The 23,554-nt window shown below is 51.5% G+C and overlaps 2 protein-coding genes across 2 annotated transcripts in view; one reads left to right on the top strand and one right to left on the bottom strand.

Moving 5' to 3' along the window:
- GPR179 (G protein-coupled receptor 179) overlaps positions 1-7,059 on the top strand; it is a 36,972-nt gene extending 29,913 nt beyond the window's left edge. The window contains exon 11 of the mRNA XM_084615640.1: positions 163-7,059. Coding sequence (XP_084471766.1) covers positions 163-4,155 — 3,993 coding nt within the window. The 3' untranslated portion in view covers positions 4,156-7,059. The remainder of the gene's footprint in view (positions 1-162) is intronic.
- A 2,772-nt stretch (positions 7,060-9,831) lies between these two features.
- Positions 9,832-16,683, bottom strand: MRPL45 (mitochondrial ribosomal protein L45). The gene is made up of 8 exons (XM_084615641.1): positions 16,597-16,683; positions 15,520-15,721; positions 14,627-14,744; positions 13,540-13,638; positions 12,780-12,828; positions 11,775-11,924; positions 11,519-11,692; positions 9,832-10,574 (listed from the first exon to the last, which is right to left on the bottom strand). The coding sequence occupies exons 1-8, from the start codon at positions 16,672-16,674 to the stop codon at positions 10,476-10,478; spliced, it is 969 nt and encodes a 322-aa protein (XP_084471767.1). The 5' UTR covers positions 16,675-16,683; the 3' UTR covers positions 9,832-10,475.
- Between the last annotated feature and the right edge of the window lie 6,871 nt (positions 16,684-23,554).

The following is a 23,554-nucleotide window of genomic DNA, read 5'->3' as shown; positions in this document are numbered from 1 at the left end:
CTTTCACTCAAGGAGCAGAGGCCTATGGTTTTAGCTCCAAAGCCGAGCCAACCAAGTGGTGGTGTTAAACTTTGATTGAATAAGAGGTTTTTATGTATTTATCTGTGTTCCTTTCTTTTTATCCTCTCTCCTCTGCCTTCCCAAACTCCACTCAACGTGTAGGATGAATTAAAAAAGCTTTACACGCAGCTGGAGGTCCACAAAACCAAGAAGATGACCGCCAACAACCCTCACCTTCAGAAAAAGAGGAGCTCCAAGAAGGGCCTGGGCCGCTCCATTATGAGGCGCATCACCGAGATACCAGAGTCCGTGTCTCGGCAGTGCAGCAGAGAGGGCAAGGAGAGCTCCGGCACGGGTGGCGGTGGGAGTCGCTCCGGCTCCTACAAAAGAAGGCTTCTGGACTCCGGCAGCTCCAGTGTGAAGGTGAAAGATGACTCCTCCAGGCACAAAGCCTTCTCTCTGAGGAAGTCCCACAGCACCTACGACCACGTGCAGGACACCAAGGAGGGCTCCTCGCCCCCCAGGCGCGACAGCATCTGCAAGGAACCCCCGCTGCTGGACACCTTGATGAGGAAAAAGCTGGCCAAGAAAGCCGCCGAGAGAACCAAAGGCGATTCCCTGGACTCGGCCCCCCTCGTCTACAAGTCTGCCAGTGCCCACAACCTGTTGGCGGACAAGAAACCCCTTCACCCCAAACCCTCCCCCTTGCAGAAATCCCTCAGCGTCCTCATGAGTGCCAGAGAGAAGGCCCTGCTGTTGACCAGCCGGGCGTATTTGGAAGATAGCTGTGAACAAGCTGGAGAAAAGGAGGGCAAGGGGAAGGAGGGAGCTTCCACTCCTGCAATGCAATCCTCAGGGCAGGCAGATGGCGGGGAGGCCACTGAGCAGGCCCCGGAGGAAGGGAAGCAGCCGCAGAGCGACGACGTAGCCCAAGGGACCGTGAGCTTCTTCCTGCAAGACAGCTTTGACAGGGCCACCGTTTGCCCCTGGGGGGAGGAAGTGACCCCACCAGACAGCAAGGTGCAGAAACACGTCACGTATGCCCCAATGAAAAGCATCAGCGTTGACAGCTCTCACCTGTCAGGGAGGGTGCCCCCTGCCAGCAGGAGAACACCACCGCAACCACCCATCAGGTACCAAAGCTTGGCTCACAGTCTCGAAAGGAGCGAGGTTGCCCCCGGGGACGCTCAGGAGCACATGCGGCCTGCCACAGACGCTCCTGGTCAGGGTTCCAAAGATACAGGTCCATGGGAGGTGGAGGAGCTTGCAGGAAAGATGGAGAAGGCAGAGCGGGGAGAAGATAATGTGCAACCTCCGTCCACGCCTGGGAAGAGCAGGCTGCTGTCTGGACCTTCCTTTGCTGCAGAAATATGCCCGTGGGAACTGGCGGAGGAGGAAGGTTTCAATCAGAGTCAGCAGAACCAGCCGACCAAACCAGGAGGTGCCGAGAAACCAAACAGCTCTCTGGCAAAAGCCCAAAGCCTTAAAATCTCCCCCCAGAAAAGCTCCCTCAAGAGTTTAGGGTTAGCCATTAGAGCGTTTAACCGGGCAAGGGAGAAGAGCAGCATTAAAGGAAGGAAGGAGGACGAGGGGAGCCAGAGGGAGAAAGAGAAAGAAAAAGAGGCTGGCAGTAGACACGATAAGCCCAAACTAGCAGAAACCTCAACGCTATCCATCGGCAGGACGGCAAGGCGAGAAGCCGCAGCCAGAGGTCCCGAGGAAAGCAGGCAGAAGATGAGTAAACAAGCCACCATCTGTCCCTGGGAAGAGGCGAATACAACCCCACCCCAGCAAAACAAGGACGCCAGCAAAATGTTTGAAATATGCCCATGGGAGGTGAGTGTGGAAGAAGCAGATGGTGCCCAAGAGGGGTCAGTTCCAGCCAAAGCAAGCAGCAGAGCAGAAAGGAGGAGTTCAAAAGACACAGGAGGCACCATACGTAGGAAGCTGGAGAGGATGAGGAGCCAGTGGGAATCCATGTGTCCCTGGGAGACCATAAATTCTGGTGGTACCCTCCAACAATGGAGCATGGATGAAGCTAAAACGTCCCATCGCTCTAAGATGGACAGCAAGAATCCCGAGGCATGCCCTTGGGAAACTGCAGAGGTTATAACCAGTGTCAAAAATGAAATATGCCCTGTGGACACAACTGAAGCTCCACCAGTGAAACAGGGTAAAGACAGAGCTCCCAAAGGAGACAAGAGCATCACGCTGAAAGCAGCGGCAGGTCCAGGCAAAACACTGGAGAAGGGAAGCAGCCAGCGAGAGGCCATCTGCCCCTGGGAGAGCTTGGACATGGAGGAACTGTCAGCAAAAACTGACACAAAATACACTGATCTGCCAAAAGGGACTTCAAAGAAATCTGACAGCGCTGAAAGCAGAAAGGCAGAGGTTTGCCCGTGGGAAACAGCGGAGGTCGAAACCAGTGTTAATGCTGAAACCTGGGAGGTGGCTGATGCGCCACCAGAGAAAGGAACTTTATTAAGTAAAGTTGGTGTGACTTCCAAAGAGGATAAGAGCATCAGGTCAAAAGCAACAGGTGCATCTAAAACACTGGAGAAGGGGAGCAGCCAGAGGGACTCCATCTGCCCCTGGGAGACCATGGATGTGAAGGACCCATCAATAAAACCAGTTTCCAAAAGTTTTGATCTATCTAAAGTTTCCTCCAAGAAATCTGACAATGCTGATAACAAAAAGGCAGAGGTTTGTCCATGGGAAAGTGCAGAGGTCAAAACCAGCATTCAAACGGAAATCTGCCCCTGGGAAGCAGCTGAAACTTCATCGGATAAAGGGAAAATAAAACAGGATAGGGATGAAGCTTACACAGCCAGTTCAAGGGAGACCAGAGATATGCCATCTAAGAAGTTAGAGACAGGGGGCAGTCAGCGAGAATCTGTCTGCCCCTGGGAGAGTATGGATATGGAGGAACTCTCAATCAAGCTTGCTACAAAGAGCCTAGATCTGTATAAAGCTGCTTCAAAGAAATCGCACAGTGTTGAAAGCAAGAAGGCAGAGGTTTGTCCCTGGGAAAATGCAGATGTTGAAGCCAGTGTTAAAACTGAAATCTGCCCCTGGGAGGTAGCTGAGACTCCACCAGAGAAAGAAACACAGGAGAAAGTTGGTCTCTCCAAAGGCGACCAGAGCATCACCTCAAAAGCAGCAGCGAGTCCATCTAAAATGCTGGAGAAGGTGCAGCGAGAGTCCATCTGCCCCTGGGAGACCATGAGTGTGGAGGAATCCTCTGTAAAAATGGACAGTAAAAGCTTTGAACCGTTCAAAGGCCCTTCAAAGAAATCCGGCAGTGTGGAGAGCAAAAAGGTAGACGTTTGCCCTTGGGAAAGCAAGGAGGTTGAAGCCAGCATTAAAGTTGAAATATGCCCTGGGAAAGTGTCTGAAGCTCCATCAGATAAAGGGAAATTAAGACAGGACACAAGTGCGGGGGAGCAGACAGGTTCAAGAGGAACTGGAGACATCCCATCTAAAATGCTGGAGAAGGGAAGCAGCCAGCGAGAGTCCATCTGCCCCTGGGAGGACTCCTCTATAACAACTGACCTGGGCAAAATTTCATCGAGGAAATCTGACAGCGTTGAGAGCAAAAAGTCCGATATTTGCCCTTGGGAAGGATTAGATCCAAAAGCGGTTGAGAAAGAAAGTTCGAAGGCAGAAATATGCCCGTGGGACGTCGAAGGAGCCTTGCCCAGTCGGACTGAAAAGCAGGCCATGGAAACAGCCAGCACAGCTGTTACGGGAACTCCAACAGCCCCGCCAAAAAAATCAAAAAATAAACCCATGGGTCAGGCCGAACACAAGCCGCTGCATCACCTCGTGCCTGACCCAAAGCCCCTGAGAGGTTTCAGCAAAGCCCACAGCATGATGGCAAATGTGCCCCCCCGGGAAGCGGGCGTGGCCAGGTGTCTTAGCACAGGTGGCAGCAGGACGGCAGACATCTGCCCGTGCGAAGCGGAAGGGGCTCCAACGGCGGCTGCAAAGGATGGAGCAGAAACCAGCAAAACCTCGGAGGCGCGTCGGCTGGAGGCGGGAGACGTCAGTCCCATCCACGCCACCCCAGCCAGAAGCAAAACAGCAGAAAAACGGAGAGAGGAAACCAGGGGTCCCAGCCCAACCAAATCAGACGTCCCATGGGACTGTGAGTAGCTTTTTCCATAAGGGTGGGAAACGGATGCAGATGAGGCGAGAAGGCGACTTCAACCAATGACTGCTTCAATTCTTAGCCCTGCCTACTGCGTGTCCACCAAACCTGGATTAAGGACTGAATCCTACATTGACAGTCGATGGCGTGGGTGACAAAATCCCAGACGCAAATATCCTTGATCCTCTCAGTTAGTGGAAATGAACCACACTTGGACTCTCCATGGGCCACTCCTGTCAGGGGACAGTTGCAATTTTCTGCCTTCACTGAAAACCCAAGTCAACTGTGATATTCTGCAGATTCCATCCTTTGTCTGTCAACACATAGCGAGGTTCTGTTGTGTCCTCTTTGTCAAACCAGTGGTATTGGAAAGCGTTAAAACCATCCTCAAAGCCAGCCTCACACACTTCCACCAGCCATATGTCCAACGCGGTCATCTAAAACTGTAACTCACTAAACAAAAAGTCTCGGCTGCAAGCTCTGGTGAAATGAGGAGGGATGTGCTTGGCATGCATCATATGATTCTCCATTTACAGCTATGTCTCAGTTAGCTGATAGTCTGGAAGTGCATGGAACTCCTTGGTGTGCAACCAATGGGCCCATACAGGAGGATAAATCAAACTTAATGAGGGGTCGATAAGCCTTACACCCAAAATGCTGCTCATCCTTAGCCTATCTGAGGAACCTTACTGCTCCCTTGAGCTACTTACTTTGAGGTTTGTATTTTCCCAAGTCACTGACCCTCTCTTCCAGGCCTGAGCCTGCCAAGGTCACCTCCTGCAAGGTGCTGAGCACCTTCAAATTATTGTTGTTTAACATTTGTATTATGGTGGAGGCCCCAGTCAGGATCAAGACTCCACTGTGCCGAGTGCTGAGTCTGTAATGACAAGGCAGTCCTTGCCCCAAAGAGTTACCAATCTTAGCAACAGAGGGGAGCTAGCCAGTGGAGAAAACATAACACACAGGGGAGGACAAGGCAACAGGGAAACAGTTGTGTTTGGCGTAATTAGCAGCACTTTGGGCACACAACTGGAGTCTAAAATTTGAAGACAACGGGTATTGAGAGACTTCTGCAATTGACAGGCTCGGACCTTGAACGTCAATGAAAAGCCTATTGTGCAGAGCTGAACGAAACATAATAGTGAGGTGGAACATGGGGACAGGGTCAATGCAAAGATGAGGCCGAGTAGGAAAGGGAAGATGCTTTTCAAGTCATTGCCAACAGCCCAACCGATCACTCGTCGAACGCTGCAGCCATCTTCATTTTGGTGAAGGGTAGCTCCAGTAATCTAGTTCAGATTTTGAAGCTTGAGATAAACAAACTGCTGCTTATGTTCCACTCCAGTCGCGTGTCACTCTGTTGCCTAGATTTCAAATTAAGTTACTTTCAAATTCCCCACAGAGGCCCTGAACCAGTCACACAAATTTCATGTATCTGAAACGAGCCATTTTTGTTTCATTCCAGTGATGCTGGCTCAGTGCCTGCATGTTATTTGTGAGTCAGTGATTCTCTTTTCTCTTGCCACAAATCTCTGGATGTCTTCCCGGGGAATAAACTAACCTTCAGGCCCTTCCAATGCTTCACTTTTAGAAACCTCGGTATTAACGAACCCCAGGGATCACTCACCGCAGTACCAGTGACGCAGCTGGCTAAATACACGGCACTGTTACACTGCTGTCACGGGAACTCCAACTTAAGGGTGTTTATTGTCTTAACTAACAATGCCACTAACTTTCCAAAGCACTTTGTCATTACTGATTACTGTGCGTGTCTGTGTGATCACACCCTGTGCGAACATGCCTAGGGCTACAATTCCGCTTCTTGGCCCAGAAGGCATCCAAGCCTCCCCAGGAAGGGTAATCGCTTTCATTTTCACTGTCAAGAATAGCAAGCCTTCACTTTTAGGCGACACAGAGAGGTGTGTTTTCCTGGATGCCTTTATTGTCCTGTCCCCCACCCCACCCTCGCCACCCTGCACCAATTTTTAGGTGGAGTTTGGAGATGTTACGCCTGCTGGAAGCCCAGTCCCCAAAAGGGCCTAATGCTGCAGCAGCCCAAGAAAGGGCCCCTGTGTAAAGGAGGGCAGATGCTGGGAGCCTGAGCAGCATGGATCAATGCAGCGGGTCCTTAGGCCCTAGTCAGGAGAGCACAAGTGCTGCTGGGCAAGGACCAAGGTGCGTCAGCAGAGGGGCGTCTGGGAAGCCAGCAGTGCCTACCTGCCCACCCCGTGCCTGGCTCTAGATAGTGCCCCGTTCTCCCCATGACCTCTCCCCTCTCCTTAAAACAGGTGGGAATTGTACAGCGCAAGGTGCACGCAACTTCCTCGCCCTGGAACTTTGCACAGGAGGAAACACGGTGCCTGACGTGGGCAGCGGCAGATTGACAGTGGGACAATTATTGACCGTGGACAGAAAGAGAAATACAAAGGAAAGCTTTCCCCACGAGGAGAGAAATGGGGGGAGAATGGCCAGGGCTTAGAGGTCCCCACCCAGCCCCAAGCTCTGCCCAGCTTAGCATAGATCTGAGACCATGACAGAGAAAGCGCTGTGAGAGAGATGCCAGTTCTACCAACTTGACCTTGGCCCTTTCCCCTTCTCTCCAGGAGTCAGGGCTGCTCGGGACAGTAGCTTCCCAGTATTCCTCACCTTTGCCACCTGTCCCATTCAGATGGGAGCAGTGAGGTCAGAGACAGCAAAAGTGAATGTTTTAGCTTCATCCCCCATCGCGTGGCTTTGGCCCAGGATTTGTCTCCTCTCCCCTCCCGTCCTTTACTTTCACTGTGTCCGTAGGGAGTTGCGATACCGTATAGCGTACGTAACTGTTTCAGCGCTGAATGTCACACGGGATCATCCGATTGTGTAAGAAAATGTACATACAGAGAATAAAGAGAGTTACCTATATCCACAAGCAGGACTACTGGCTGAGATTTATTGCTGGTTTTTCCCATCGCTTCTCTCTCAAGACTCTGGTGTCGCTGAGGCTGCAGCTCAGGGGTAAGGATTACGGAACCATTCATTTCATTATAGGCCCAAGCAGTGCACCGCTTGACAAGCTGGTCTGCGTAACTTTCCCCAGCGCTGTTCCTCCAGTTAGGGGAAGCTTTTGCATACCCAGCCCTCACTGCAGGCCACCCCTTTCCATACAGTATTTAACACAGTCCTTTCACTAGGTGTGGGCTCCAGTGGGCGGAAGGTCACACAGGGAAGCAACTGTGTTTCTCCTGACTGGCACTTTGGTGCAAGCGTCTATCTCTGAACAAGAAAACATGGTACTGGAGAGAGGTAGTATGGTCTAGTGAGTAGAGCATTGGACTGGAGATCAGGGGGCTATCCCTGACTCTGCCACTGGACCCTTGAGTAAGTCACTTCCCCCTCACCCTTTGTCTTGTCTACGTAGATTATAAGCGCTCCAGGATAGACAGTGTTTGTACACTGCAGCCTTCCGCTGGGTTGGGGCCTCTAGGTGCTAAATAATATGTTAATGGAAGAGACACTACAGGCTTCCCCAAGGCAGCAGAGAGGAAACTACAGCGCACACACGTGGAACTTGGAGGGTCTGTTTAACTGCACTGTTAGGGTTGACGGCCAGCGCAGACCTTCCCCTGAGGAGCACAAACCCGTTCAACGACTCCCGTAAGAGAGGAATGGGCACCTTTCACTCAGAGCCCACATGCTATGGATTCTTAACTAGAAACCAGAGCAGGAAAGGCACTTTGTGTCGTACAGATTAAACCGGGGTGGCCAACCTGAGCCTGAGAAGGAGCCAGACTTTACCAATGGACATTGCCGAAGAGCCACAGTGATACATCAGCAGCCCCCCATTAGCTCCCCGCCGCCTGCCAGCAGCCCTGCTGATCAGTGCATCCCGCTCCTTCCCCATGCCTCCAGTGGCATGCAGGAGGCTCTGGGGGGAGGGGGAGGAGCGAGGGCATGGCAGGCTCAGGGAAGGGGGCAGGAAGGAGCGGGGGCCTTTGGGGAAGGGGCAGAGTCAGGGGTTGAGCAGTGAGCACCCTCCTCCTCCCCCCCACCCCGGCACCGGTAACTCCAGCCCCAGAGTCGGTGCCTATGCAAAGAACCACATATTAACTTCTGAAGAGCTGCATGCCGCTCTGGAGCCACAGGTTGGCCACCCCTGGACTATACCATCAGCTTTGGTCACCACAGCCTCAAAACGGACAACTGTCTGAAACTGTGATTTTTCTTAGGTAGCCGCTCCCCTCCCAGTCTGCACGTGGTGGAGCTGTAGAGAGATTTCCCTATAAACCCTGAGCCCATGGGCTGACTATCCTCCGAAAGCTCTGTTTAGAAGATGCTCTTTTGGGAAAGGCGGGGGGATCTGGGTTCAAAAATAAAGGGATTCTTAAAGAGGTCTATTGCTGGCTTTGCTCGCAATGGAGAGAGAAAGGCCTTGGCTGAGATTTTAGAAATACTCCACTCGCAGGAGATATTTCAGAATTAAGCAAGAATAAGTAGTTAAGAGACTCTTACTACAGGCTTCATATGGAACAGATGGGATCAACTCTCCTCCGAGGCAGAAAGAATAATGCTCTCAAATCCCACTGCACATGGCCTCCTGAAGAGGGTCAAGTAGCATACAAGAGGTTCTGGCATCTGCTAAAACATGAACAGCTGGATTGTAAGAGCAAAAGGAATGAGTCTGAGGACAGGTCAAGAGAGCACCATTGCCTTCTCCCCCAAGAGACCAAACACGTAAGCTGTAGTGTAAGCACTTGCCAAACCCTGCACTCTGGGAAAACCTGGGAGACTGAAGAAAATGGAGTGTCTCCTGCCTTGGGTGTACTCCACTCCACTGAGAAATCAGGAGGGGCACTTACGCATTTTTAAGAAATGTTTCTATTTCTAAGCTAACAAAATGGGGCTCTTTCTTTAGGTTGCAAGCTCTCTGGGACACGGACTGCAGGGTACAGCATCTGTCACCGAGTGCCAAGGTAAAATATGACATGGTAATTTTCTAATAATGCTGTATTCCCACTAGGTGCGGTCGCCGTTCCTCAACCTGCAAACGTATGTAAATTTCAAAAGGCAGCTACATCCATACTGGGATTGCTCTGAGGACTAGAAGCCAGCGGTATTCTAGCTAGAGCTGCATCTTGTGACCTCATTCAAGTCACTTGCTCATCATCCTCTCCTTCGGAAAGCCAACTAGGACGCTGGAGACTTAGCTGGTTTAAGACATGAAGCCTACTTTGCTACTCTCCCAGGGTGAGTGACAGGGCAGTTTCTATTTACTAAACAGAACGCCCCAGCCAGGCTGCTCTGCTACCTTCACACCACTTCCCCCAGCGCAGTGAGACACAGACAGAGCAAGGGGGATGCTGATCCCCAAAGCAGCCCTGGCAAGCAGAATGCCAACTCACAGCAAAAAGGGAGAGAGGAGCTACATGAGCAGTCCAAGGAGGGAGGGAGGAGCCCATAGCCGGTTGGGAGCCTTTTACTTCTCTCACAGGGAGACAAGAGTGAGGCAAAGGTAACAGATGACTCAAGCTGTCCTACTGGGAAAGCAGGGCTGCAAAAACTTGTGAGAGTGCAAAAATGTCCCGCCAACCCGCCCCCTGTAACCACTGTCAGCAATATACCATCATCCATCTTCATGATCAGCAATCAGATACAGACCTTCCAGAAGCATCGACGGCAAAACCTGCTGCCTCTTGGGCTGCAAATGGCAATTTACACACCTTTCTGGGTCAACAAGCCCATGGTGTTTTATTACATTACAGGCGCAGTATTACAACCCCATTTGGGAGCTCCCCATTTCTGGGTGCAAGATGGGTGGACGGCAATTTACAGCCTGGTTTCCAACCTTCGAGTGGGAGAGTTTGACGCTCGTCTCCCACAGATTGTTATTGTGACTATAGGGACACAAGCAAGGGAGGAGAACAGGGGGTTCAGAATCACAGAATCGAGGCGTGGGCACCACCCACCGAGGCAAACTAGGGGAAGGAAAAAAGAAAAGAACGGTACTCCACACCCATAGACACTCCTCTGGCCAATGAAGCAGGGACATCAGTCCCTGCATGGAGGGTTGCTTAATGAGCAATTCTGAAGATGGGGGATTACTGGTCTCCAGAGCAAAACTGATACAGTTTGAGAGGCAGCACACTTGACGGCGTGTGGTACGGGGAAGAGCCGACCCGCGCCAGGCAGCATTCTGCTCGTTGTAAGTTTCTCCGCACAGACTTCTCTGATGGCGTCTCTGCTCAGTTGGAATAGAGGCCCGCAGTCATGCTGATCACACAACCAAAGAGCGGTCACGTCTCTGGTCTATTGCTTTCTCACCCGCCGTCGCTGCCCCATCCATCTGCCGTTATTTGTACCACTGCGTCCGTTTGGACTTTGGCATTTCATACTGGATCTCATCAAATTCTTGCGAGGGGTCCAGGATGGGGCCAGGGACCATCACCGTCTGAGAGATCAAAACACCGAATTAGCTTGCCATCGGACTGACTGCAAAGAAGCTCTGTACTGAAAGCCCCATAGCTAACAGAAGAACACCTTCCCAGGCTACAAAGCCAACCACTCTGAGTTATGGCACTGCAAAGCCAACCACAGAGTTATGGCACTGCATAGCCCTCCAGAAGAAAGATGGCCAGATGGTGCATGGGTGGTGGGAGCATCCATGCCCTTTCTCTCGTCTCAGCAGCCTTCCTTAGCTGGAGCCTGTTTGCTGTAACAGGTGTTTGGCAAAGCAGTAATAGCCCATGCATGTCTCTGCCTGGCCACATGCAGCAGCAGCAAGCCCAGGGGGTGTAAATGGCCAAATGGGGTTGATCTCCTCCTCCAATCAGCTCTCAGGCCAACAATAATCAGTGTCTATAGCATATTCCAGCTGAAGACCTCAAATGCTTTACAAACCTTAGCTGATTAAGCCTTCCAACATCCCAAGATTTGGTCAGCATTATCCCCATTTTACAGATCGGGAAGTTAAGTCAATCACTGGAGGACACATAGCATGTCTGTGGCAGAACCAGGACTAGAAACCCAGATCTCCTGTGCTTTAGCCAGAAGACCATTCCTCTCCCTGTGCCTCCCACACCATTCAAACCCCAAAGCTCCTAGTCCCCATTCCAACCATCTGCACCAGGCTGTGGCTCAACTATATTTAGCCCCAAGTATTATTCTTTGCCCGAATTGTTGTAGCATTGTTGTAAAATCCGAATCACACAGAGCGGCAAGAGGGGCTGGTGCGTGCGCCAGAGAGCCTCCAGCAGAAGCAAGAAACGCTACCAGCGGTGAAGCTACCAAGGTCCTGAAAGAGCAACTTTTGAGTGCAGGACTTGAGGGGTGGTTTTGCAGACTTACCACGTGGTCTACAAAGCAGGAGTGGGTGCCCGCTCTCAGATGTATTACCTTGATAATGGGGTCCTTTGGCGGAGCCCAGGCTGGCACGATCTTGCCGTGTACCCTCCAAGAGCCATAAAGGTTGACCAGGTGCCTCTCAAATACGACATACTCCAAGACGTCTTTCGGCACCTGCTCCCCACCGTACATCAGCCGCCCAAACCGGTCATAGATAGCCAAGGTCTGTAGGAAGAACCATGAAACCTGTCATGCTGACATCAAACGAGGGCTGGCTGTGCGACAACACGCAGATAAGAGACCGTACCTGCCGGGTGTGCATGCGGACTGTCACCTGTCCATACAGGTTGCCCTTGTTCACCATATCTGGGCACCGAATCTGAACCACCCTGGGAGGCTCCAGCGACTCCACAAAGTTCCAGCGGATGGTATTGTATCTGTTCCCACGCACCATTTCCTAGGGAGAAAATGACGTCACTTAGCAACACGAAGACGAATTGGTCGACGGGCTCCTGCACTCAGAGGAGAGAGACGCTCCAAATCCATGAATGGATAAGTGCGCCGTCTGTGCTCACGTGGCGCGATGGTGGGAGACGCAGAACATGAGGGGTTAACCCCAGGCCCCCCCGGTCGCAGTGCTGAGCACTGTTACAAAAACTCAGTGTCTCTAGGGCACCCTAAAGGGTGCTTAGCTTTCCATGGGATATGGATGAGCCCCTTCCAGTATCACCCTTACCCCAATACAAAGGAACTCAAAGACAGGGTTTAATTTACACTTTTCCTTAGCACTGTTTTAGCAGCATCTTAGGGAAATGAAAACAAGGTTGCTCTCAACTGAACTAGGCCTCCCCATACATTTCCAAGGCAACAGAAATTAACGTGGCTTTGTTTATTTCCTTTGTTCAAACAGGGACCCTTGGTTAGTTGCTGTGGCAGAGCCAAAGGGGCAGTTACAGCTCTCCGAAATCAGCGGGGGAGTCTGGTATTTTCTCCAATGCGGGGAGCAAGCCCATTGTGGAGATCCTACAAAAATGATGTTCATTGTTCTCTAAAAGGTAGATCAAATTCTGGTCCCGTAGTACACAGCAGCATCCCTTCAGCTCCAGTCAGATCCCAAACTCATGTGTTTACAAGACACGTCCATTCTGCCCCCGAGATAAACACGGACTGTATGCGACGAAGTGCCTGGTCCTTAACTCCCAGCTTGACTTGTATTCTGCCTCATTTCTCAGAGTACAAAGAAAGGAGACAGCTGATGGTTCAGCCCGTTCATGGTTTCTAAAGGACATGCTGACTCCAGATAAATATTTACCGGGTAGCAGCGTTCAGTCACCAGGGAGTGAAGTTTCTGCTTGTTGAAACTGTAAAGTGAAATACACCACATTACTCCGATGCACGTGCTGAAAAGACACACCCAAGAAGCCCTGCTTCCCATACATGTTGTATATAATCCACTGGCAAAATGCAAAGGGCTGAGCTGTGAACTGGGATTTCAGATGAAGGACAGAGCACAAATGGAACCAGGCCCCAAAGGCAATGACATTTAACAGCAGGTCTCCCTTGGGAAGCCAAATATGTCTCAGCTGTTTTATTGGCGGTTAAAACTAAGCAAGATGCAATTTTGAAGTGTGTTTTGTCTTATCACTGGAAAATGGTGCAAATCAGCATGACATTGTAACACTTAGGATCAAAACAATCCCTCCGGGGCCTGATTTCCATAGCTGATTTCCATAGGTGCTGAGCGTTCACGTTTCCACCGATTTCAGTGAGAGTGGCAGATGCTCAACAAATCTGGATATCAGGCTCCAGATATGTTTGCCACCTCTTGTTTCTTGCTGTCCTTGTCAGCTGGAATTAAAGGAGTATTGGCCTGTGGCATCTCAACCACCTCCTATTTATGGAGGCAGCAGCAGGAAATACATAGCACCTGAGAAACAAAGACGATCTACTAAAAAGAGAGGAGGAAAGAATATGGCACATAAGTAGAGCAAAAGGAAAGCCCTGAAAAAACCACAACACCCAGAAAGAACAATTCTTACTTTTCAGAGTAACAGAATTTTGCGAATTCTTACTTTGTCAGGCAATTGTGAGCTTCAATGAATATCTCCTGGGCCTTCTCCGGGAATGTTCTAGTGCTGAAGTCAGGATCATAATCTTTTACCTTCCGGATTCTGCAAAGACAAGGATAAGAAATGTTTTATGATGGGAGCTGGTCTGACGCCCTCAGCGTCCAATGGCTTACAGCTAATATAGTGCCCTCGAGCAAAGAGCAATTCAGAACCCTCATATCCTCCAGAAGATCAAGACAGTTTCACTTGCTTTAATCCCATTTTCCATTGCGGAGTCACTGATTAGGGACTCCCTGATGACACAGAGTCTCCTTGCGCCCAAGATAAGCTATTATATGGGTGTAGTGTGTGGTCTAGAATAACCAACCACCATACAGCACTTAACATTGCAACAAAAGTCAGGCAATTCACCCCGCAACTAGTGCCCCGCGCTCACTCCCAATGGCAGAGACTCATGTTGAAGTTTCCGATCGGTGGCTTTGCAAGTGAGCAGAGGCCGTGAACATGGAAGGGAAGTAGAGAGGAAGGATAGCCTTGTGATTAAGCTACTGGAGTGGGACTCAAGAGTTTGAGGTTCAATTTTCAGCTCTGCCCCTGACCCCCTTGTGTAACCTTGAGCAAGTCATCTAATCCCTGTACCTTGGTTCCCCAAAAGGGGGATGATGCTGCTACTTCTCTCCTCCCACCCTTTGTCTTGTCTATTTAGACTGTAAATTCTCTAGGGCAGGGTTGGTCTCTTACTCTGTCTACACAATGTCTAGCAAAGTACAGCACCAATCTTAGCTGGGAATTAGGGACACGAGTGTAACACAAACAACAACAAATGAGAGTCTAGCCATCGTCTATCAGGAGGTAGCACATCACGGACACGGTCCCCTGGGGACAAAACACCGATGAGTAAATCACAGCCCCCCCCCGCCCCAAGATTATTTGACGATATCACAGAGTTAGCAGCACTGACACAGGACAGTACAGCAATAAGGCAAGAGCCGGGTGGAAAAACTGAGCATCCTACAGTTGCAAGCAAGGCTTTGCAGTGGAATTGCTGCTACACCGAAGCAGCTCCTGAACAGAAGCCTGGGATACATACGCTAATTGTGAAGCAGCACTCTGCTTCAGCTGCTCCGCCTTTTGCTTCAGCCCCTCCTTTGACAGAGAAGACAAGCGGGCATCACCCTCAGGAGGCACATAGGGGTCAAAAATTCCAGCTGTGTCAGAGAGAGAGAGAGAACAGGAAGAGATCAATACCATGGCAACAGGTTAAGTTCTTCAAGAAACATGAAAGTCTCAAGAGAACAAACAGGTGAAATACTAGACAGCCAGGGAGAAGTAGGAAACTGGATTGCCTGTTTACTCCCTAAATATGTTTTTATCCCAAAACCTAAAGGAAGGGACAGAAGTACAGTGGGGATTAAAAATCTCAGAGGTTCAACAATGGTCGCCAATCACTGCTAGGGCACTGGCCCCAAAACAGCACAGGTTTGGACCTAAAGTTATTACCATCTTTTGGCTCTTGGGTGGCCCCTGTGAGAGGTGTTTGGTGAGTCTCAATCCAGGTTCCACAACACAAGAAACACCACCACAATCAGCAATAACTGGCCCACTTCATGGCAGACTGGGGTTGAATGGATCAGAGAGACCGGACGCCCCTCTCAACCCTAGAGGCGGTCCCTGCAGATCACAGAAAGGCACGTTCCTGTGGGGGAAACGAAAGCTTGCCATGCACCATCCATCCCATCTCTGATCCATTAGTCTGGCACCATTCAGCAGCACTAAATAGAAGTTAAGTGTGAGGGTTATTCTCTTCATGAAGAGGCAGTGAATGTAATCAGAGGCAACAGCCCCATTTTGAACCAATTGACAAAGGTCCCAGATTTCTTAGGTTACTGGTCCCACACTTCCGCTTAGGATTAGTTCTCCCTCTATCCCACATCCAACTCGCACCCCTAGAAGACACCAACACCATTTTGATCCTGTTCCTACCTGTGCAGGCAAGATGGATGGGGCGTTCTGGGGGCTCATAAGGGATCACAATGCCTGCAGCCCTGGCTTTCAGCTTCTGCTCCTCCTGAGTCATATGCTTGGCATTGACAGAAGGAGGGACAAAGTGCCGTCTCTTTGTTCTCACTGGGACCAGAAGCGAGGTCTGAGTCAGTCTAGTAGGACTGAGTAAGGGTTCTAGACCCTGAGGAAAAGATGCAGATAGTCAAGCACTCAGCCTTCCTAGCCGCCTCCTCACCCCCCGGCTCACTCGGCATCCCCCCACCAAACAGCAGAGCCTCCCCCTGCAGCTCAATTTGCATGCCCCCCCATGCTCACTCTGTATCCTCCCTAAAACTCACAGCCTTCCCGCAACTCACTCTATATCCCCCCAAACCTCACAGCCTTCCCCAGCTCACTATACACCCCCAAGTTCTACAGCCCCCAGCCTCAATCTGCATCCCCCAAAACGCCACAGCCCTCCCCGGCTCACTCTCCGTCACCCCCCAAGCCCCGCAGCCTCCCCCCCCCCGGCTCACTCTCCGTCCCCACCCCCCAAACCCTGCAGCCTCCCCCCCCCGGCTCACTCTCCATCACCCCCCAAGCCCTGCAGCCTCTCCCCCCCCCCGGCTCACTCTCCGTCCCCACCCCCCAAGCCCCGCAGCCTCCCCTCCCCGGCTCACTCCGCGTCACCCCCTAAACCCCGCAGCCTCCCCCCCCCGGCTCACTCTCCGTCAACCCCTAAACCCCGCAGCCTCCCCCCCCCCGGCTCACTCTCCGTCCCCACCCCCCAAGCCCCGCAGCCTCCCCCCCCCGGCTCACTCTCCGTCCCCACCCCCCAAGCCCCGCAGCCTCCCCCCCCGGCTCACTCTCCGTCCCCACCCCCCAAGCCCCGCAGCCTCCCCCCCCGGCTCACTCCGCGTCACCCCCCAAGCCCTGCAGCCTCTCCCCCCCCCGGCTCACTCTCCGTCCCCACCCCCCAAGCCCCGCAGCCTCCCCCCCCGGCTCACTCCGCGTCACCCCCCAAGCCCCGCAGCCTCCCCCCCGCGCTCTCTGCGTCCCGCGCCCAGCCGGCTCCACCTGCAGGCACCGCCCGAGCGGCAGGAGCCGGGACAAGCCCCGCTGCATGGGGGCCGCCATCTTGGATCCGCATTGCATGACGGGATGGACGGCGCCAGGGCCGGGGGGCGGAGCCAGTGCTGAGTCCGGGCCGGAGTGGAAAATTCCACGGGCTGCTTCCTGGTTTCCCCTCCCCCCGCTCAGTGTGCGCGGGGGGGGGCAGGGGGGAGAGAAGAGATAGGGAGCCCCCCACTCGCAGTGTGCACGGGGGGGGGGAGATACGGAACCCCCCCAAGCTCAGTGTGCACGGGGAGAAGGAGAGGCTATAGGGAGCCCCCCAAACTCAGTGTGCATGGGGGGAAGGAGAGAGGGATCCCCCCAAGCTCAGTGTGCATGGGGGGGGAGAGAAGAGATAGGGAGCCCCCCATGCGCAGTGTGCACTGGGGGGGAAGGAGAGGCTATAGGGAGCCCCCCAAGCTCAGTGTGCGCGGGGGAAGAGAAGAGATAGGAAGCCCCCCACGTGCAGTGTGCATGGGGGGGGAGATAGGGAACCCCCCCAAGCTCAGTGTGCACAGGGGGGAGAGAAGAGATTGGGAGCCCCCCACTCGCAGTGTGCACGGGGGGGGAGATAGGGAGCCCCCCAAGCTCAGAGTGCATGGGGGGAAGGAGAGAGGGACCCCCCACAAGCTCAGTGTGCACGCGGGGGAAGGAGAGGCTATAGGGAGCCCCCCAAGCTCAGTGTGCATGGGGGGGAGAGAAGAGATAGGGAGCCCCCCATGCGCAGTGTGCATGGGGGGAAGGAGAGAGGGACCCCCCCAAGCTCAGTGTGCACTGGGGGAGAAGGAGAGGCTATAGGGAGCCCCCCAAGCTCAGTGTGCACTGGGGGGGAAGGAGAGGCAATAGGGAGCCCCCCCTCCTCTCAGTGTGCACGGGGGGAAGGAGGGAGGGACCCCCCCCAAGCTCACTGTGCATGGTGTAGGGTGACTTTGTGTTCACTCTTTTGTTTACTGCTAAAAAGCAGAGGGGGATGGGGAACCCTCCGCCCCCCCCCACTCAACATGCACTGCCCCCCCCCCAACTCAGGGCGCCAAAGCTAGCTCAGAAAGTGCTGAATGGATCCACATGCCAGCCCAGGCCCCGGTGATAAGCCGACGTGTACCAATACGGGAAAGACCCTATACTTTTTATTTGCATCATAAGGCCTCCTTTTAATCATAGTCGAATACCCCCTCGCTGGCCCTGCCTAAGAAACTAAAAATGGAAGCTCCTGGGGCAACAGACATGCTGCCTTCCCTAAGCACCCACATTGTGTAGGGTGGGCTCAAAGTTTTCTTTCCAGACCTAAGAACGTTTACTTTGCAAACTGGTCCAGGGAATAGATCGCATTTTGACTCTGCATGAGCAGAAATGCATCATTTGTTAAGTCCCTGCAACCCGTTGTTTTTTCCCCTTAGAATAAGTTTTCCTGTATAACTAGACCGTAGCGCTATCAGAGAGCCAGCCTCTTCCTCTCCTGGAGGGGTGAAATCAGGCGCTTTGGTTTTTAATCAACAGGCCTGTTCCAACAAGTGCGATACTTTTGTAGCCAGTAGCTTAGGGACAACGCCTCAAAAGTCTATTGGCTTCCCTCCAAAGGTAAGGAGAAACTTCTGTCTGGCACAGTAGTCGGTGGGGGGTGAAGGTAGGTTGTTAAAACGAAAAGCAAGGTGCATGCTTTGTTTTGTATTCTTTTTATCTTCCACCTGTCATTAGGTGACAAATCATTAACAACAAAAGGCATATGGACCGCCTGTTCCGCTAATAAGAACGCCTGTGTGCTTGTGCATTAGGAATATCGGTAGCTGGGCCTCTGGCCATTGCAAAGTAGCCTTAAAGCCCTCAATTCCCCCACCCTTTTCTTCAAATCTTCTCTTAAAATCTTACTTTCTTCTACTTCATCTGAGCCTTTTAATTTCCCCCCGGGCCCTCTGCATTAGTCATCATAACACCTCTGTTTTCAGTCATTTCTCAACTCTCTCGTCCCCTGGCTTGTATTATTTAACTCTGCAAAACATGGACGGTTACAGTCTGTATACAAGTAAAATATAAAGAGTTGTGTAAAAACAAAACTAATTCTTTAGGGCTCCTGGACTGTAATGATAAATAAATATTGAAAAAATGTAATTGTTGCTTGGCAGGTACTGCTACAAAATATCTCCAGGCATGTCCTCCCTCAATGTTTTTGTTCATTTTATATCCGATAGTCCATTGAAGGGGGGGGAAACAACGCCTCACAAAGCGGGGAGGTCTTTCTATCTGACAAACGCTTGCCCAACAAAGGAGGGCCACCTACAAAACTGTTTCGCCAAAAAAGATTTCTGCGAGACGAGGTGGATGAGGTAATATCTTTTATTGGACCAACGTCTGTTGGTGGTCCAGTTTTGGTTGGACATATTCCTGGAGGTTTCGTCACAGGACATAATCTTTAATTAAAGGTTAATCTTGAATTCCTAGAGACTCCAGGACAATTCTGGAAGTTTGGCAACTCTAGTTGGTGAGAGAGATCTCCAGCCCAGAAGAGCCGCTCTGTGTGGCTCGAAAGCTTATCTTTTGTTTGACCAACTTTTGTTGGAGAGACAGACATCACCTCACCCACCTTGCACATCTCATATCCTGGGACTGACATGGCTACAACTCTACCTACCAAAAAGATTTCAGGCAGTTATCAATATTCCCCTAAAATCCAGGCCAGCTCGCTTATCCCCCCTATTCTGCATTCCACATTAAACTTTTTTCAAAGTTTATAAATTAAAACTTTGATATGATTAAAAACTGGATGTTTAGCCAAAGAACATGAAAAGGTGACAGTTTTAAACTAAAAATCAGGACAGGAGAAGGAGCAAGAATAGAGCAGAGGGGTTGGGGGCTCTTTCTTCACATAAATGAGTGAGGGGGTGACAGCTTCCTGCGGTCATACAGCTACGGTGTTTTGTCTCTTAAAAATATATATATTTTTTTAATTGTAAAAGTCCTCAGTTGGGGCTTTTGTGCTATACCCCACATGTTGAAGCTTTCTTCACAATTTACTAGTGATAACTCTTAAGAAAAGTTTTGGTTTGGTTGGGATTTTTGTATTCTGGTTAATTCATTTAGGTAAAACTCTGAAAAGCAAACGAACACTATGTTTTTAAAGAGCTCCTTTAAACATTTAGAAAGCTAGGACATGTCCTGTTAACCGCCCCCCCTCCTTTTTTTTTTAAATTGTAAAACCCTCCTTTACGTAAGGGTTTTGTATAATATTGCTATTCCCCAGGAACTTATGGTGTTACAATTACATTCCTATAATCTATTTTGCCAGGAGCTGCACTGATTTCCACCAGCTGAGATGCTGGCCCTATTGTCTTTCTAGCCGACACTCGCTGGAGGGGGAAGGTTTGGCACTGGGAGAAGCTGCTGGAGAGGAATCTCTGGAGCTTTGCCCTCTCGTTTGTTTCTTGGTGAATAATGGTCTTGCGAAAGGGGTTGGCTTAGCAGCCCTGGGTACTGAGGCTTTCCCTGTGCACCTCTCTCAAGTGCCACCCTGGGATACATTTGTGGGGCTCAAGGGATAGCTGGGCCTTTAAAATCAATTCACTCCTTGCTCTCTACTGAATATACCATGAGGGCCAGGTAGTGCCAGCTGTACCTTGGTGTTTGTGCCAGGGGCACCTGCCCATATGACAGAGGGGGGTGGGGGGAAGCCCCCAACCTAGAGGGTGACGATGCACCAAATTTTTTTCACAACTCCAGATTTACCGCAGTCTGACCACAAGCAGATCTGACTCCACAGGCCCTATAGCCAGTCCCCAGTCTCCTGACATCCAGAAGGGTCCCAAAGTGCTCTGGGAACTACAGAATTTGTACTCCACTCCTAGCACCGCTCAGCTCCTGGCATGCAGAGCAGCCTGCAGCAGAGTGTACACTCCCCGCGCCCAGAGCGGGCAAACAGCTCTGACGTTCCAGGGACACGCAGGGAGCAACACCTTCCCCACGCTATTCTTAGTCACTGGCAACAAAGAGGAAAAAAAAAACCAGTGCCTTCTGATTGGTTTGCAAAGGGGGCTCGAGTTGCTCCAGTGGTTTTGCCAGCCAGGACCCTGAAACGTGCCAGGAAACGGTAACCAGGACACCAGGTGGAGCAGCAGACACACAGCGGCTTTAGAGAGCCAGCAACGCGACGCGTAAAACCTGACGAGAGCCCCGTTTATACACCCTGCCGTTCGGCAGCTAAACACACGGCTCTGGTTTACAGCCCCTCACTTTGGATGTGGAGCAGAGTGGCTTAGGGGGATAGGTAGAGGCCAAGCTGGGCTTTGGAGCCCTGCCATTCAGAGGGCATGAGCATCTCAATCGGCCAGATCCTAAAACCATTTATTTACCAGCATCCCCGCAAATGCTGAGGGCTTTGAGAAAGTGAAACTTGGATTCAGACCACCCTGACTTTGGCAGCTTGAGAGCCTAAGCCACCACTCCTCTTTTGCCTAGCTCCATTTCAATTTGTGGGGCTCCTCATAGGAGGTGGGGACCAAAGGTCACCATAAGCCTCCGTTCTAGTGCTGCACGGTTCAGGGCTGCACAGCACAATCCCTGCTCAGCCCAGTGTAAATTAGAGCAGCCTCTGGTCCTCCTTCCCATCCAGTGCCACACCCCCATACAACTCCTAGGGGCTGAGAGCAGGACCTCACCCCAGCTGTGCACTGAGTAGGGGAGGCCCCCAGCGCTGGAGGCAGTCTCAGGGACTTTGCAGGGAGGCGGAGGAGTACCCAGGCTGCTGCAGAGCAATGTCAATGGGCCTTAGTGTAACTGAGAATCAGGCCAATTAAAGCCAAGTTGGAATGGGAAAACCTCAACCCGGGCTCCTCGGTTCGGTTCTTGCCCAATATTCATATGTAATGGCCAGAGAAGGGGCATGGTTCCTATGCTACTCATCATGTCAGACAGGCTGGGCCAAACATAACCCAGGTGCAACAGCTACAGTGGAATTTACTCATGATTATTAAAAAAAATCCCATGGCTTTTTTTGGCAGGGGAGCAGGGGGCAGAGTAGATATGTGAACCTCAGCTTGAGGAGTACTTTTATGCTGACCCCTACTCCCTTTTCAGCTCCAGTTGGATTCATCTTCGCTTCTTGTCATGAACAACTGGGTTGCAAACAGTTGCTGGGCTATGTCAGAGTCACCAGGCCAACTGCCCCTTTGACCCCTCCTGATCTGGCCGAGTGCACCCCCCAGGCCTCCAGCCGTCACCTGGCTCAGGGTGGAATCACAATTCTTTCCCTTGTGATTGAACTGTCCCAGGATACTCACTGTGGTGACCTCAGCAGGTCTGACTCAGGCTCAGATCCTGCTGCTCTGGTCTCTCCAGGGTCGTGATAACAGGAACCAGTGACTAAACAGCTAAGCTTAGAAGAACAGCATTTCAGAGAAATGCAGTCATCAGCCAGTCCATAGGCCTGCCTGCTTACCAGGCGTCTAACCATCTTCCACCTGGGGACGCTGGAAGGACTAGCTCTCTGTAGCCTCTCACAGAGCCGCTGTGTCCCTTGTCTCCCTATCCGAGCTCATGGACAACTCCCTGGCAGTGGCAATAAATTCCCCCTTTGCAGGACCAGAGTCTCTTTTTAAACTTTTAATAGCCCCTTTTGATGTCTAGCCTCCCAGCTTAGCAAAAACAGCTGGGTCATTTCAGCCTAGAAGCAGGCCAATCTTCTAATTACCCTCCACTGTTTGCTGAGAGGTTGCTTCTCTGGGACCACTGGCTTGCCTTCTTGTTTTTCCTTTCCTCAGCTCCCTACTCAGGGAGATCAACTCATTCATACAAGAACATTTTCTAACAATTATAGGGTCACCACTTCTAGAGCAACCCCTGTGGATCTGCCGCAGTCCTGTCTCAGTTTCCCTCCAAGCAGCCCAGAAATAATCCACAGAGGGTGACTTGGAGCTAATGACACCCCAGCTTGGGGCTGGTTTCCTAACATAATTCAAAGCAAGCTTCAAAGTAAAGTCTATCACCCAACCCAAAAATTCATTATCAGCTCTTGCATTTTCTGCTAGTCCAGGGGCTCTGCAAGCAGCACCCTCAGGCTTTCCTATCTGGAGTCCTCCTTCCCCTGCCCAGGAGAGGATCCAAAATTCTCCCTGGATTGTCTTCTCTGTGGCCCTAACAAACCCATTCTTCTGGTAGCCTACAGGAGCCTTACCACCCTGCCACCTTTCTAAGCCTCTCCTTTATTTATCCCAGAGTCCTGATTGTATCTGACCCATCTTGATTTTCCTTACCTGGGAAAGAGAATTAACCATGTCACAGGTGGGGCTAAGACCCATTTCTGTTAAAGAGCTAGCTGCCGTGTGACAAGCCCCAATAACTTCCCATCAGTAACTAGGTCACATACAGTGTTCATAAAATCATTATCATCACCATGTTACATATCAGCTCCATGGGTGTCACCGGCTCCACCCCAGAAGTGGCTGCATTTCATAGCTAGGGATCCAGTTTATCTCAAAGCGGGGGAGGAAAGATGCAAAGTCATTTTCATTCATGGCTTTCTTGGCCCGGATCCCTCATGCCACGGGCATTCCTCCAGCAGCTCTACCTTTCTGATACCATCTCAAGTGTGCAGAGCTCAGCAATGTGTGCTCTGAGGGAGAGGAGAGAAGAGAAGCAGTCTTGGAATGTGCCCTGGCTGCTCTAGCCACACACAGTTCTCTCTGCTTGCTGCTGAAAGTCCTGACTCCGGGTGGGGCAGCAGGGGGAGGAATACGATGTTACAAGCAAGAGAGGGGATCTGACTAGTCATAGGGGAACCAGTTTAGGAAACATAAGACCCTTCCGAAAGCTGCTTGCTTTGAGGGTGGAGCAGAATGGACAGGGAAAGTGGGGGGCCTGGTTCCCTCAACCCTCCCCACCCCAGAGCAGTGAAGCTAGAAAGGGAAAAAACAATGACGTTTTGAATTGCCCAGGT

Source organism: Lepidochelys olivacea, assembly GCF_965140295.1.
Source record: "Lepidochelys olivacea isolate rLepOli2 genome assembly, chromosome: 27".
Lineage (NCBI taxonomy): Eukaryota > Metazoa > Chordata > Testudines > Cheloniidae > Lepidochelys > Lepidochelys olivacea.
This window is presented reverse-complemented; position numbering and strand designations above follow the sequence as displayed.

What these genes read in the sequence shown, in the direction of transcription:
- MRPL45 (XM_084615641.1), bottom strand. Translation starts at nt 16,674, where the DNA reads ATGCAATGCGGATCCAAGATGGCGGCCCCCATGCAGCGGGGCTTGTCC. An exon ending in AGTGCTGCTTCACAATTAGC is followed by an intron (nt 13,639 to 14,626) that starts GTATGTATCCCA and finishes TTGTCTTTGCAG; the next exon opens with AATCCGGAAGGTAAAAGATT. An exon ending in CAAAGGACCCCATTATCAAG is followed by an intron (nt 10,575 to 11,518) that starts GTAATACATCTG and finishes TTGATCTCTCAG; the next exon opens with ACGGTGATGGTCCCTGGCCC.